At 34.3% G+C, this 18,036-nt stretch overlaps 1 protein-coding gene across 1 annotated transcript in view; it reads right to left on the bottom strand.

The window, feature by feature from the left end:
- The window catches only part of LOC138318926 (agrin-like), a 177,008-nt gene extending 160,340 nt beyond the window's left edge, over positions 1-16,668 (bottom strand). The window contains exon 1 of the mRNA XM_069261744.1: positions 16,302-16,668. Within this exon, the coding sequence (XP_069117845.1) occupies positions 16,302-16,557 (256 nt within the window). The 5' untranslated portion in view covers positions 16,558-16,668. The remainder of the gene's footprint in view (positions 1-16,301) is intronic.
- Between the last annotated feature and the right edge of the window lie 1,368 nt (positions 16,669-18,036).

Here is an 18,036-nt window from a genome sequence, read left to right as displayed (position 1 = left end):
GACCCATCACTGAAAATTAGACCGCTGCAGTAATATTGCCCCGGGGACATGGAAATTAGTACCATGGTGGTTATTTTTAGACCAGTTTGCTCAGAATTAGACTTTTTCTGATTATTAGGTCATTTTCTCTCAATATTAGGCCTGTTTTGAAAATTAGGGCAATTTCTGTCAAAATTAGGCCTTTATGGTCTTCCAGTGATGTTTATCATACATGTATAATTGCCTGCTTTGGGCATTTTTCAAAATTTTCTACTGTTTTTCATGAAAATTATTAAAATAAAAAGAATAAAGTGCCACTGTTTTTCTGTTTTTATATATATAAATATAATCTTTAGAAAAAAGATATATCTGGTAACTAATGTATTTTAAGTTTGAATTGTTTTTAGAAAATTTTTAAGTTGATAAGTTATTAATAAAAACAAATAAGAGAATCTTAGAGCTGAGATTATAATGTGAAAAGTAGCTTAATACATTATAAAAGTATATTACATCTTATAAGTTCATTCTTATTTTTAGACTGTATCAAATTGGTTTATGTATTAAAGTCTGTATTTGGTAATACTACATTAAAACCTATACCCAGCGCTCTTCATAGATAAAAAATGGTAAATTTCGAGCAATTCAACCAAAGTACATCTCGATCTGATTATCACGTGTTCACCACTGTTTACAGGTCTTAGAAAGCATGTTGACTTCTAAATCAATAAATAATTCAATTAGTAAATAAGTTAATTGGGGGAAAATCCACGGACCCCCTGTGGCATTGTGATCGAGGTATCATAAGACTTGTCGCTGTGACAATTACACCTAATCATTTCTTTGGATTCCACATGCTTTGTGTACAGTGATTCCGTCAGGCCATGATCCGATCCATCATCATGGTAGGTGTCCCGTCAGCCGGACTAAGTTAGCCAAGGACAGAACAGTGGGAGTAGGCAGCTTTAATAGGATATAGTTAGGTAGGGCCGAAACAGCGGGGCAGGAAGCCTTAATAAGGTTACTCCATCAGTTGTCAGGTAACAACACCAGGGGTATCCACTCATTATAGCAGGGTTGATACGTGTAAGATATAATATCAGGCAATAAAGTAATATGCCATTATATAGATTTTTTACATTATCAATTAAGTCTAATAACAGCTGAGGTACAAAATGTACATCCTAATAATTTATCCCCGATATGAACATATATATAGTACTCATAACTCCAAGCCAACAATTCTCTTGGATATACCTATGATACAATATTATACATATTAACTTCCAGTTCAACCGTCATTAAAATTTCACATATACTATACAATTATTGACTTTTTACAAGGTAAATATAAATATTTATTACCCAGAAAAAAGGGATATTCATTGATGCCATTTCTGGGTTGAGTATAGGATTATTGATTATAACAAGAACTGGTAAAGAAAGTTTTGTTGATGGAAGAAATTAAAGCCAGAATACTATGAGAAAAACCACAGGCCTATCGAACATTAGCAACAGGCAAATATCATGTCTTGAATTAGAAATTGAAGCCTGTAAGGAGATGGAGTGAGTGATAGAAATAATATTAACCATTTGGCCACTGTAACATCTATTAGTAAAATAACTTTTCACAAACATTTTTTTAGTCTATTAATCAAATACTTTAGTCCAATTAGATTTCATAAAATGCATGCAGTCTGTTCTTTAAGCTTATCTAACTTTATACATAAAGCAGTTTAATGCTTGAATGTGTACACATACTTTTACTTTTATTGCGATCATTAAAGCAACCTAATGCATCTTTTACCCTTATCCAATCAACCGACAATATCTGCTCTTTTTATGAATTTAATCAAAGGGAGTTCATGATCTATTAAACATAGCATGCTGTTATCAAACTAGACAAAGATATGTATGTATTAGAGCAATGTTTATATAATGTAGCATTTAACTTAAAGAGGCCTACAAGCAGCAAATGCACTTGTAGCCTACTGATGTTGATAAACATCTGGCTTTGATCCTGCATGAAGTTCGGAGATTCACAAGTACACCTTAACGTCCAACTAGCAAAGTTGCTTCAGGTCTGGCTGTATATTTTCCATATCTGATGCTACCCAAATTGGAACATTTTTCTCAAATTAATTGTAAAAATAAAATTGCCTAAATAGTGTTGAAGTTTCCTAATATTCCTTCATTCCTCATTTCATGTTTACAGTTTTGTTTACATGTCCTCAGTCCATTTATTTAGAACCTTATATAATAGTAATCTTCAAAGCATGCAAGTACAAAAAATGAAACACCTCCAAAATATGATTTGCGTACATAAATGAACAAATGCTTTAAAGCTCTCCAACATTTTCCATTGATTTTAGTCACATATTCTGTCTACAAAGCCCCATTACGCAATAGTTTTTCTTGTTTTGAAATATAATGTGTTTTAAGAGTTTTCGCACAATGTCATTTCATGGGTTTTTATTGCATTCTATTTTCATATCTAACTGGTAACATTAGTCTGGAATGTTATAATGACTCTCTCAAATACAAATTAAGTATATGAGAACCTGAAGACCACTGTGTATGTAGCTAAATTGGGGCCAATTTTGACACAGGAGAGGAATTAAATGAGACAGCAGCATGAGATTCGGGATCTCCAAACACTAGACGGATACAGATTGACTGGGGTTTGTACCCAGGACCACCAAACAATAGATCATCTGATGGATGTTCTACTGACTGACTGGGGTTTGTACCCAGGACCACAAAACTAACACTAGACAGATGTTCTATTGATTGGCCGTGGTTTGTACCCAGGACCACCAAACACTATATATATAGACAGATGCTCTACTGATTGACTGGGGTTGTACCCAGGACCACCAAACACTAGACGGATGTACGTTCTACAGATTGATTGGTTTGACTGGGGGGTTTGTACCCAGGACCACCAAACACTAGACGGATGTTCTATAGATTGACTGGGGTTTGTACCCAGGACCACCAAACACTAGACGGATGCTCTACAGATTGACTGGGGTTTGTACCCAGGACCACCAAACACTAGACAGATGCTCTACTGTTTGACTGGGGTTTGTACCCAGGACCACCAAATACTAGACGGATGCTCTACAGATTGACTGGGGTTTGTACCCAGGACCACCAAACACTAGACAGATGCTCTACAGTTTGACTTGGGTTTGTACCCAGGACCACCAAACACTAGACGGATGCTCTACAGTTTGACTTGGGTTTGTACCCAGGACCACCAAACACTAGACGGATGCTCTACAGTTTGACTAGGGTTTGTACCAAGGACCACCAAACACTAGACGGATGCTCTACAAGTTTGACTTGGGTTTGTACCCAGGACCACCAAACACTAGACGGATGCTCTACAGTTTGACTTGGGTTTGTACTCAGGACTACCAAACATTAGACGGATGTACTACTGATTGACAGGGGTTTGTACCCAGGACCACAAACCCTTGATAGATGTTCTATTGATTCAGAGCTACCTGATGCTGATCAGATCACTGGTGATTAGTCTGTAGTCCTGAGTCCCACTACACTCATCCTTCCTTCTTTCTTTGTCGTCAGTGACATAATTAAGCCGTACCTTAAACTACAATTGGGTATTTAGTTGGCATGCACCAATTTTGAAACAAGAGCAGCATCCAAGGAAAGTTCAATCGCTCGGCTCGCATTTCCAAAAAGCTGGATGCTGACTAATACTAATTGTGTAAGTACTTGTCATCGATAATCAACTCATCCCAATCCCACTAGTCACTTCTATTTACTATCATAATGAGTTACTCAGGTAAAAACAATCAAGGTGTGTCGTCTGCCAGTTGTACTGGGTCATCAAGCAGCCAGTCCAACCCACCACAGTGTCCCAGTAACGTCTACTGGGAGAGATAAAATACATAATTAAAGGGACATGAATACCTTATCAAGTGTACAGGAAGTGTATAGTAAGTGCTAAAGGCCCCATGGACCCGCTTTGTCTTCTTAGAATTGAATCATAGCTGTGAAATAATTTGTTTACAATCATTTGTTTACTATGATGAACTACATAATGTGATGTATGATTTTCCTATGTTAAATTATTCAGAATCAATAATTTTTTTATTGCATACATAACTATACCAGATAAAAATGTTTGTATTTTAAGTATAATCAAATTGTTATACTGGGTATACCACTTATACTATAAACATACTTTTTTTAATACTAAATGAATGTTAAAATGGACACCAAATGACAATCATACCGGGCATACGAACATAAAATAAATGAAAGTGTCCCTTACATACATACCTATTTTAGCGCAAATATGAAATCAAAGTACTGAAAGTACTGAGACTTAAGCAGGGCAAGAAATATCCCAGGTCCGATGGCCTGAGACCAGTAAAATATGATCCCGGCAAATGAAAATTGGTGTAAACTTGCCCGGTTTTAATGTTAATTACCCTGTTTTGGGTAAAATTAGGCTAATATCTCAAATTGGGGCAAGTGGTTTTCAAAATAAGTTTCTTGCCCTGTTAAGCCTAAAAAAAATTACAAATCAAGAATTCTGATTTGCATTGATTACATAAATGATGAATATAAAATGAACAATAGCATGGTCATTAATATCAATTAAATTTCAATGGCATAAAATTGTTTATTTATCTTTTTAAGTTAATTTTCTATTTCCTTCTACTCAAAAAAAGAACATGCTTTTTTATAATACAATAATGTATTTGAAAGACATTGAAATTCCTTAGATGAATGCATGAACCTGATATTGGTGAACAACAAATCCTACACATATCATGTTAATTCCAAGTTGGAAAATTATGAATTCAAAGTAAAAGTGTTTTATAAATGCAAGCACTCTATTATAAGATGACAATTTATTTTATTATTCATAAACACGACAAATACATATTAGTAGCAAATCACAAAATAGGGTCATTACAGGAGACCTGGCTCTGATTTCTCGAAACAGAAGTGCAGACTTAAGTCAAAACTCAAGTTTTTCTCCTTATGTAACTCATATGAAAACTTAAGACTTAAGTCAGTTTTGGACTTAAGTTTGTTTCGAGAAATCAGGGCCAGGACTTACAGTAAGTCTATGATTGATATATAATATACCATTCTCTCATTTTTTGAGAAAACGGCAACAAAATGTCATTTAATTTGTTGCTCTAAGATTTTGTTATTACCTAGATTTGTACAAATGATTTAGCATATCCTTCAATTTTCTTTATGGCAATCTTCAATTTAATCAGACAATATCAATCAGATAGCATCCTAATTATCTAACTTCTTTGCGCATATACATATTGTTTCTTTCATTTCTTCATATTTAATCGAAATTGATTGATTAGCATGCATTATCAGTAATAAACACAAAGAGTAAATTTTTAAATCATTTTATGAATAATAATAAGGAATCAAACATGAAACATTGTCTCATTACATTCAGTGTATTCAATGGGATTTCATTCTAATGTGCTGAAAAAAATGTTACTGTTGTTTTATTTGTATATGATATGTCATATGTATTTGAGTAAAAGACAAAAAAGAAGATTCCTAGGCCGTTACATTAATCAGAAATGATCAAGCAGCACACGTATATATGGAATTCATGATTTTAGTGAGACCCCCCAAAGTTACGTCTTTGTTAGGCTAACAAGATGCAAGCAACATATTTCACTTTGAACATTAGATTACATAAATGTGTTTGTTTTGAATGTTTATTGGACCAAGAGATGAAAAATCATACCAAAAAATATATAGCATTTATTCATGTTAATTTATAGGAAAGGATTTGTTGTATTATAACGGCAAGAACAGTACTAGTGTATCCATATAGCTCAGATACAGTATAGGTCAAGGCCATTTAAATTAGTATGTCAAAGGTCAACAGCATTTAAATTTCAAAGTTTAAAGGTTACTGAATGCAATCCCTTAGACTCAAACCGTACAAAGTACAGCTTTTTTAAAAGTAAATTTAGAATAAGAAATGAAATTGTAGACCACAATTTGACATCATGGTCTGACTGTATGCATTTGTTTCACTTCACTTTATAAGATGTAATATTTTTGCAGTTGCTTCCACAAATAATCATTTAAGTGAAAATGATTTTTAGTTCCAAGTATTGTTGATTATATGACATTATGATACACCATTTTGTTTTTACAATTATTATTGTTATAGTGAAAAAAATAATAATTTCCTAATGATAAATATATGACCAATTAATTATAAAAAAACATTAAGCTGTTAGGTAGATTCCCTATCCCCAGAAAACACATACTGTATCATAGAAAATTCAGCTTAATTTAAAGCTTTGTGTATCTATCAGCAGTCAAATGTCTTGTGACCGAATTTGATAACAATTATTTCAAGAATATTCAACTTATCACAGAAAAACCATATATTTTTGTTTAACATTCTTCTAAATTATAATTCCTATAAATAAAAGGAAAGAAATAAAAATTAACGAAGCAAAAGTCTTATATTCATTAATTAAAACAAAGTTTTTTCCCTACACTCTTGTGTTGCACATTTATGTATGTAGGTAAAACCATGCATGCACACATGAGGGCAGCCTTATATTGTCTTTTACCTCAGATCTGTTTTCAGAAACATTATTTAATGTACACGGAAAGAAACTCAGATTACTTTACTTTAAAACTTTTAGGTCTATAAGACTTAGATTAAAGTAAGTCCTATTTATTATGTCATTAACAAGTTAGATGGGGGAGTCACCAGTGTGTGTAGATGCATGGTGTGTAAGAATACACTGTACCATTATATGCACATGTCTTTCAATGCATACATGAGGGGAGAGATGTAGGATACAGGTCAACAGCATTTAAATTAGAATGTCATAGGTCAACAGCATTTAAATTAGCATGGCATAGGTCAACAACATTAAACTTATTTAGTTGAAAGGTTACTTGAAGTAATCACTAAGGCTTAAACCACGCATACAAAGTATGGCTTTAACGGTCATCTGACTATTGGCACAATACAACATAATCATTTAAAGTTTTTAGCCATTTTGGCCCAATATCAGTGCTCTGGGCCTTCTGGCTCTTGAGAAGAAGTCGTTTAAAGATTTAAGGCTTTTTGACCTCTGTGACCTTGAATGAAGGTCAAGGTCATTCATTTTAACAAATTTGGTAGTCCTTCATCCCAGCATGCTACATGCCAAATATCAGTACCCTGGGCCTTTTGGTTATTGAGAAGAAGTTGTTTGAATAAATAGTTTACACACAGCGGATGGCGGACGGCGCACACCGACGGACGGTGCATGATGACAATAGGTCATCCTGACCCTTCGGGTCAGATGACCTAAAAATGGAAATTTTTATAATGACTTATTAAAGTGGAAGCAGCAAAAATCAGTGGTTCAATACTGAAAATGCTGTTTTATAAAATTTAGTGCTGTATCCATTTTTTAAACTAGCATCTTTAAGGCTCAGTAATTGGCTTGACACATTACTGATTAACCAACCAGGTATCTGAGCATGTTTGGCAATAAAGAAAACAAATAATTACCAAAATCTCTATAAATTTAGCACTTTATATAGTAATTAGAACTAATTCTGCACTAAAACAGCCACCAGTTCTGACGTGGACCTAAAGTGCAGATAGATAAAGAATGATTTGTCAATAGCTAAAGGCCTGGGATCATCTGATGGAGAATTAATGGAGCAAATACTGGATTTGAAGTGATCTATGCAATATGACAAATAAACATGCAAGCTTCTTTATCAGACTATGGTAATTAAGTAGAAAAATAGGGAAAGCACTCTAATGATGTTGATATAGACAATACATCTCAATTTGTGTCTGGCTAACTGTATTACTCTTTTGTCAATTAGATCAGCAAATTTTTTTCTGTTAGATATCCCACTGGATGTGAATTTGCTTCAATTGATATCTACATCAAGTTATTTATTTGTTTTGATAATACATCTTTAATACCAGCCAGGATCATTAAAGGATGTTCAAGTTTTTAGATAAGGTTTTAAAAACCTTCTAATTATTTATAAGGTTTAAGTTAAAATCATGAAAATTAAACTTTTCCTCTTTCACAAATTTTGAAATGTTGTTTACCAGTAATGATAAGGAATTGATTAATTAAAGCACCTTTTCTGACCACTGCTTGGTGGTTTTTCTCTGGATACTCTGGCTTTCATCAACTTTTTAAACCAGCCATATCCTTAGATGTTAATTAACAATATGTTGAACAAATTAAGCCTGAATTCTAACCAAATTAGTTTGGTCAGAATCACATTTAGAATCCCTATAACCCCCATTATGATAAGTGTTAATAATGCTCCTTTATAAAGACAGTCAGTATGCTGAAGAAAGACAGGATATGTGATGTTACAGACTTTTATTCATACCTAGGATATGTCTCCTGGTTCACTTTGAGCTATGATATATGTCCCCTGGTCACATTACATCATATTTATAGCTATGTCTGGTCCTCTTACATCAGCAAGAAGTCATATTAGGACAAGCAGGCTATGAACGCCATCCATATTGACATCAATTAGGGATTTTTAATTCCCTAAGACCTCCTTATAAAAGTTACAGCGCATGCCACTGTGCCAACAAACCAATTATAAAACTGGAGAGAATTTATGATAAAACTAGAAATGCCAGTATAGGACAAAGATAAAGGTCCATCTGAAATCTGAGGATAGGATGATATGACTATTAAGGACTGGACACAGCAGAGTGATATAAGATGGACATAGGTAACATTAAAGATGCTCCACCCCGACAGAGCATAAATGATATTTATTGATATGGAAAATAAATGATGTTTAATCATATGTATTATTATAACTATGTGTCTCTAATTAACACAAAAATACATTAAAGATAAATAAAATAATAAATAATAATTCATCACATATTCTGCTTTTAAAATACTAGATAAAATTTTCCATTTGTAGGCAGTGCAGCATCTTTAAAATTAACTATTGACAACGATTGTCAACGAAACTGTCTGAGAACTGTGTATGTGACTTTGTATTTTGCATCGTGTATATATGCTCCGAATGGGCCGATATATACTGACAGGTGTGCATGTGCAAGCACGAGGCAATTGTCTAAAATGCATCCCAAATTGATTCCATTGGCAGAGGCATAAAAACAACACTGTTACATGCATGCTTTGAAGCTCCAAACCATTCATCATGCAAGTTTGGAATATTCCTGTTAACTGGATGGTTCAAAATCTTCATATAGTGGCATACTCCTCCTATCAGAGGACCAAATCGAGATGTACATCATGTATATGCATATACAATAAATATAAAAATAGCATATAGCATCAGACGACTTCTGTAGAACCCTGTATTTGAGCGGCGACTTGGCAGTGGTTTCGCTGTAATTACCATATAGAACTGAGTCTTCTACATGAATTGTATAAACAAAAAAATCCCCAAAACCCAAAGCCTGCAATCTAAACATATCTGGATGATTCAGCACGGAAATAAGGAGGTTTGATGTAGCAATCACCACTTAACTCAAATGTGTCACAATTTATACCACGTGTCTTTACTTTGTTGTCAAATACTAGGTCTTCAGACATCATTTTGTCCAATTTTTAAAATTAATTCTGACTTACAATAATATATTATGTCCCTTTATACAATCGGACCTATGTTGAAGATGTGACCTTCATATTTAGTTATAATCTAATATAATGACCCTCACTTTTTGCATTTAATTTGACCTTGACCTTCATATCTCTCGACTTTACCTTTTCATCATTATATCTTAACCTTTAATATTTTTGTCCTCTATCTAATCTAAGCTTTGATTTGTCTCACATACTGTTACCTTCAAAATCTGTCTTCTGTACAATTGAACGTCATCTTTTCCTCCATGTCTATTATGACCTTCAACTTGTCTCGATCAGTTATCTTTTACCCATTAATATTTGTCCTCTACCTTCTTATGACCTTAACATTTTGTCCTTATAATTCCTACTGTGACCTTCACCTTTTGCCACCTCAATCTACTGTGATCTTCTCTATATTTGTCCCGTGTTGATTGTGACCTTCACCTTTCGTCCTCTGTCTAACTGTGATATCTACCTTATATATCAGGTCTTAAATGTGACCTTCACCCTTTGTCCACTGTCTACCATGACCTTCGTCCTTTGGCCTTTGTCCACTGATGACCTCTTACTTTACTTTTATCTGCATATTTTTACTGTGACTAATAGAATCTTACATGGATCTGTGAAGTGGACAGGAATATCTCAACCCGAGTGACAGATTTTGGTCGGTCAACCCGAGGCTTGCCGAGGATTGACGGCCAAAATCTTTCATGAGGGTTGAGATATCCCTGTCCACTTCACAGACCCTTGTTTGATTCTTTTTCTCCCATACTTAGTACAAAAAATGATGAAATTTCACTTCATTTCCAGCTTTTTCATCGTGCCATTATTGCAGGAACGTCGTTATGCATCAAAATTGATGACGTCATCTACTATGCGCGGCGCAACTACGCCGCATGTATTGATGACATCACATTATTGTCTAGCGCGTGTGAGTTGTCTTACATCCCCCTGTGTAAGATAGAGTAATCATTTCCCTAGCAACCGCGGGAAGTATGGGAGAAATTAAAATCCTGCATTTACAACGATTTTCTGCCTATAACTGTCTCTATAGTGTCTATTTTGACCTTCATTATTTGTATCATAATTTCTTTGACCTTCAAATTTTTGTCTCATATCTTCAATGACCTTCAGTGACCTTCATTGAGATATAAGATAAATATTGTCATCTGGAAATAGCTTTTACTTTCTTTCACCTATACAAAAGTATTGATTGTAACATTTAATTGAATTCAATTCTTTTTTCAGACATTTAATAATACTTATCTTGTAATGAAATTAGATTATCATATGATGATGCATTTTCATGTTGGATATTTTTCACAGTAAATATCTCGTGCTCTTGTAGCTATATATATTAATATAAACTATTTGTAATATACAAGTCCTAAAACATATTAGATGCTGTTTAAAATAGTCATAGACTTTGAATTTTTAATTGTAAAGTGATCCCCCGGTATTGTATTCCATGTACAACGTTACTTTGTGCTGTTACGCTAATACACGATGCTGTATACATATATACCTCCATAAATTACTCACGCTGTAGAAACAATTATAGGAAACATGCAATTGTTTATTGAAAGTGAACAATTCAGCCGCTCAGATGGAAATTAAGTAGCAATGCATCATACACTATGTAACAGTGCCATAAATTTCAGCTTTTTGGTATTGATTAATATGAACAACAGAAAATTGATTTAGTCTGATAATGTTTCAGGTTCTGACTGGAATAGATACAAAACACATAGAATGAAGTATTCAGACAAGCTCATCCCATGCTCTCCAGTATTCTAATACAATAAAATCTCAGTTAATACCAAGATATATAAGTGTTCCCTTGAATTTAACAACTAAAGATCGTTGGCGTATGTCTGCCGATGCTTGAGCAGACGTACGCGGTATAGCGATTTGTGACCTGATGGTACAAGTTGGGATCACTAGAGAGAACATTCACTCCAGAAAAAACTGGCTCAAGACTGGAAGTGCCCATTTTCTGCTCAACCAGAACTTAGAGGTGATAGAGTCAGACAAACAAGGGACATGATGCTGCAGTATTAATAGTATTCATGGTGGGTAAGATCTGTACAGGTCGTAACCATGTTAGCTCTCTAAGTTAAGAGCCACAATGTAAGGCTGAATGGCTTTCTGAAGTATGTCTTGTACTATTATTGGGGTCTAAAGTGACCTCAAGGCCTGTTTATCTGAGCCTTCTGAGAAAGCAATATTGCCCCAATGTTTTGTTAAGAGATATAAAACAGTGGACAATCGGAAGGCTTAGAGAACAATAAGATCCGTTAATTCACATCAGATTCTCTTCCATTATAGCCCTTGATCTGCTTACTGTTACTGTCATAAACAACTACACTTTGTCACCCTTCAACCTTCAGGCTTTTAAATTTCAGAGAATCCTTCTCATCCATGGTAGTTAAGACACTAGGAAGATTAGGGGATTTTTATTAGTAGAAATTAATTACTTTAATTTTGATTCAAGGTTATTCCTTTCATTTTTTACTAAGGTATGTCATGATGATATTTCAGAAGACAGTAGCAGATCTCAAATACAGTATCTTATAATGCATGGATAACTTCAAAATACAATTCATTTTAGAACTGTTATTTACTGGTGCTGCATATCTGTGTAAACCTTTTCTTATTTTATAGTGCTATCATACTGAATGGTACTTCTGGTTAGCAGAATTTATGTCATAGCATATCTAATATACTCGCAATAGACAGACTTGTCATACCATCACCATTATAATTCATGTTCAAACTTAAAAGCTGCAGACACAACACCAAATGTTTTATAGTGCAATCCTACTGGAGCATACTTGGTAAGCAGATATATAACATTTGATCTAATATACTGGCAATGGGGAAATCTGTTATACTCAACCAAACAAATGCTCAAACTTGAAACCAGATGCAACATCAGGTCTTTTAAATTGCAAAGCAAAACCCTGAGACTTTCTAGCACTAGATAAACCAATGCTTATCCTTAAATGGCGAAGACTTTCTCAAGACTTCTTGAGTTTTTTCAGTAGTTTGATTGGTACAATTTGTGATAATAGCCTGATACATTTACATACACTATTGTCTTAAAATAGGTATAATGTACATGTCTTGACAACTGCTTAGACTGCTAGACGTCTTTATAAGACATGGGGCGGATGACCTTGGAGGCAGATGACTTTGGAGGTGGATGACCATGGAGGCAGATGACTTTGGAGGTGGATGACCTTGGAGGCAGATGACTTTGGAGGTGGATGACCTTGGAGGCAGATGACTTTGGAGGTGGATGACCTTGGAGGCAGATGACCTTGGAACATAGACACTAGCCGTATGTATAGCAATCATGGCATTGGGTCATAATGACATAGCCAGATTTTAGACAGAAGGTTGCCAAGCATTTAATGTCCTGGCATGTTGTCTTACCAAACCACGACAACTGCTATAGGCGACTGTTTACCTGTCTGGCCTGGTTCTATAAATACCACAAGTTTTAGCACCATCTGTACTCATTCACCGTCAACGGAAAAATCAGTCAAATGCGTTGATCTGTTTTAATGATCAAAAAGATGGAACAACTATTCCCTTGAAGAAACATTATCTTTTCATTTTATTTTATTAGTTTTCAAGTAAACTGACTATTGGGTCTTTATTTTCATAATGTTTTACACCTTCATATCTTACTTAAATGAATGCCAAAACCACTATTTATTAGCTTGAGGTCAATTGAAGATATTTTGGTTGTTTGGCATGACCATCAAACATTTTTTAGCTAAATGTACAAAGGTATATCAATTCTCCAAGCACATTCAAAGCATTCATTCAAGCTAAGAAATGTTATTTACAAGCATCTTACTAGCATCAGGCTTGGATGATAAAGTGGCACCTCTAATACCTTGTATAGAAGATGTACAGAAAATTTAGGTTCCTCAGGATGTTGCCCTAATTAAATGAATCAACGTTAGCTCAGAAAGAAAAGACTGGAACATAGAAGTACTGGACTCCATTTAGATCTCTCCTTTAACCAGATAAATCCAAGTGTGTAAATTAAAATCAAACTGCTTCCATTAATATAATGGGGAGTCATTAGAAATGTAGTTTATGTATGTAAAATTCCATTACTTCCGTATGCTTCTCGCTGCTTTTGTTGAATTTCATCAGCAGATTTTTGTTTAATTTCATCAGCAGATTTATTCAAAACGTTTGTTTACAACTTCTTGAGACATATTACTGCAGGTATAATGTATCTTTACATTATTTGTAGTGATATTAATCCTATGTTGAAAGCTGTGACCACCTTAGTATGAAGACCACCATTGGATTGCTTTCCTATGGTCCAAAATTGCGAATTTCAAGTACGATTTGATTTGGCCTTTGAATATGAATCAATATTTTCAGTATCTCGAATCAATTGTGTATTTTGAACCATGGTAGAACCTAGCAGATGTAAAGAATCTATGTCCCTAGCTGACCTATTGGTGATGAATTATTAATTTTCTCTACTATAAATTTTTGATGAATTGACCTCATTAAGCTTTAAGTTTTCCATGGCTGTTCGGACACGGGTGTCTCAGGGTTACACCGTTTGCCATTACTACGATTGTGGCTTGTGTCTATTTAAAGCGTCTTAATTTCTCTGCTAAGGAATGTTCTTAAGCCCTGTACATGACCTGATCAAGAAAAGAATATCCCCACAAAATACCACTTAATGTCGCACTTCATCAATGGATGCCAAGACAGTTCGATTCGACAGCTCCAGTGGCTGTATAAACACACAAATAAAATGGACAATAAAAAGTCGGTGAACAGACCGGCGTCCAACACAACATTTAAGGTATCTGATGTGTCCTCTTAGCCAGCAATACAGTGTATAATGCCGCAGTAAAGGTACTTCAACCTTAAATTGGAGAATCAAGGGAATTGATTATCTTAACTTTCTTTAACATTAGTTAGTTTATTATCTTCTTGTCTCAACTGTCAGGCAGCACAAATCTCAAAGACTTTATGTAAAGGTCTGTGACAATTTTTCAAAAAATCTGAAACTTAACCTGAAAAGTCTATTAATTCATAAGGCAAACCTTTAAGGCATGAAAAGTAATATTACCTTTGAATTAAGTCATATTGACAATTTATATTTTTATCATAACCGGAGTACTATTTAAATCAATGTGGTCAGTTGATGGCAAATCTTCCAGTCAATAACTTTGTGATATGAGTGGCTATTATGTGTATTAGGCAAATTACATGTACTTTTACCACATCAACAGTCAAACTTTCAGTTACGTTTACAATTTTAGAACTTTCCAATTAGATTAAAATATTTGTATAATTAATATTGATTATCAAAATACATAGTTAATAAAAACAAATATTATTCATTCGTTCTCTCATTGGTGAATGCGAGAAAGCATATAATTCAGTTAGAAATCTTGTACACATCCAAATGGTAATTGGTTGTAATCTGACTTTTGATTTAAATGTAACGACATCTGAAAACTTAATCATTTAGACACAAGCATGAAATGCCATCATTAAGTTAGTGACAATCAAATCAATGTACTCTCTTCATCATTACTCAGACAACAATCTTAACTTAATGACGAAAGTCAAAACTTGTTTAATGAGCCTCGGAAATAGCAACATAATGTCTAAATGACAAAATTGCAATAAATTCCCGATACCGTATTTGTAGCAATAACAGCTAGACTCCAGGCAATATGTGGTGAAAACTGTTATGTTCAAGTGCTTCTAAAAGACTCAAAAGTCAAAGGTATTATGGTTTAAAGGAAGTTATACTTGTTTAATGAGTCTCAGATAGCAATGTAATGTCTAAATGACAAAATTGCAATAAATTTTTGATACCGTAAGTTGTTGCAAAAATAGACTGACAAAATAGTGGATGCTGTTTTGTCAAAGTACTTCTAAAAGACTCAAAAGTCACAAAATTATTATGTTTCAAATAAGTCAAAACTTGTTTAATGAGCCTTAAGAGATTAAAGCAAAACATTTTCCAATACCGTAGTTGATGCAATAAAACACTGCAGGCAAATGTATATTGCGCACAGGGTTTCTTAGATACAAAAAGACTTGAAAGGCACACAATTTAGATTTTAAACATTAAGACACTAAAGGACTGTATATGCACATAATGACAATCAGGGTTTTATCTCATTCTATTTGAAAGTGACCCTTTCACCTCATGCTTTTGGATGAAAACTAGTAAATTGGGAAGGGAATTTCCCAGAGTTGATTGTATTTTCTTAATTTGGCTAAACTTCTTGGTGATTTCTATTGGGAATTGAGTCCATTATCTGCTTTAGGAAAAAGCCATTGTAAGAATCTCTGGCAATTATTGTGGTCAATCATTCATTTATTGTACAGTCATTTTTTGTTTTTTTTTGTTTTTAGACAGCAATTTCCCGTGTGGATATTTTCACAAAGTCAGCTTTCAAATTGTTTGCGAAATATTACAGTATTTTTTGTGCAAGATCTTTATTAATTATAATGGGTACTCATATCAAAATATGAACTTGGTGATATTTTTAAAGTTTGCAGATGAATTATATTTGTAACAAACGAACGTGATACAAATGAAAATGTCCACACCACAACTTACTCCATTTTGACAGTATATATCAATTACCGAATATTAATTAATTAATTAATTATACTTACTTTTGTCCTGCTGCTGTTGTTGATACATGTTGTCGGCGTCTTCCGCTAATGTTGTATACAGTAAAATCATCACCGCCGCCAAACAACACCAAAATAATCCAAAAAGGGAACACAGAATGGCGAGGCGATTTTTTCGCCAACATCGTTGACAACATAATCCCGCTGGACTTATCATCATCTTCTCCGCACATGTAGAATATTCATCCTCTTCCACCGAGTATTTCATTAAATTCGAGCTGAAATTTTCTCTCTGCATCTAAGTTTATTTCTGTAGAATAAAAACCACAAATATTAAATTCGAAATTTTCCAATTACTCTGTCAACGAAAGGTACAGCTTTTCTTGCAGTAAAATACGAAAATTATACAAATTCAATTTGCTATATGAGTTTTTACTCTGCCTGGTGACAGTTTTAATTGTGTTCGACTGTATGTCTAATATATCTAGGTGTCGAAATTGCTTTTGAAGCATTTACTAAGATGTAAGATAAATATTCACTGGTGAAATTAACTTGGCATATAAAATCGTTTATTCAAAGGGAAATTATTCCACTTCCTTATGCATGCATAACACAATAGTCTGTTCAATCATCAAAGATGAACTCCTGATACGATATTCACATCAGGGTCAATTCAGCGTTTGTACCGGATAGAGATGTATATTTAAAAGTATCAACATTTGAATAATTCAACAAGTCTCTATCACTTTTATAACACTTCCATTTCCTTCAAGGCTCCACATATTTTTGAATTCTCTCGCACAAGGAAATGACTCTTAATGATCGGAGGAACTGTGTTACATGAAACAGAGTTGTCTCAGTACATGAAATTACATATTGTATTTTTCCATTGATGAGAGCTTGACAGTGATAACCACCCAGAGCAGTGTGTGGTTCAATTAAAAATTCCAGTAGAGTATAAAATAAAAATTGCAGGCAATGTTTCAATTAATACCATCCCATTGATCACAGAATATAGATTAGTATCTGCTGTATTGGTAACCGCACACCAACAATTATATTGTATTATCCAACAATTTCTTTATAATGTAACTAGTAATTTTCTTAATGACACACTGCTTTTAATCTCAGAAAATTCTTCACAAAAGAACTTTACACGAATGTAAAATGGGCCTTCAAAAATAGCTAGCACAAACACTATAATGGCAGCCAAGCAGAACTCATCTATGTAATAAAGAAATGATTGCCAAAGATTACCGTTGCTCAGGAGAAATCCTTTTTTATGAAGAACGTATCAATTAAGCCGGCGTAACAGTTGGCCCAGAGCGGATCGCATGACGTGAGCTACTGTGATTGACAGGTAATGTATCCCATTAACACCTGGTCAGCACCCGCTGATAAAAAAACAGCTTCATCAGCCACGCACGCTCTGTCACACTTCACCAATCGTTGTGTTGGGTACTACCGTCATGGTCCAGCGGCTGTCATACATGAAGTGTGTAGTGTATATCGAGTGTATCAGCATGCTGTGTACCGTTCCACTCTGAGCCTATAGGATATAAACTGTAGCTTTATCGGCAGCACTCACAGACACGCTGTGTCAGGGACCCCAGCTTCAGAACAATACCTCGGACAATTTCTAAGGTACTATAGATATGTATATATGTTGGTCCCCTAGCTCCAGTAGTAGTCTCACAATCACAGCTGACCCAAGAACATTACAATGGTGACAAAGTAATTATGTATAGGTCTCCGTATAGCTTGGAAATCATTCAAT

This window comes from Argopecten irradians, chromosome 1, assembly GCF_041381155.1.
Source record: "Argopecten irradians isolate NY chromosome 1, Ai_NY, whole genome shotgun sequence".
In the NCBI taxonomy this organism is placed as follows: Eukaryota; Metazoa; Mollusca; class Bivalvia; order Pectinida; family Pectinidae; genus Argopecten; species Argopecten irradians.
The sequence above is the reverse complement of the archived record's forward strand: the minus strand, read 5'-3'. Positions and strand labels throughout refer to the sequence as shown.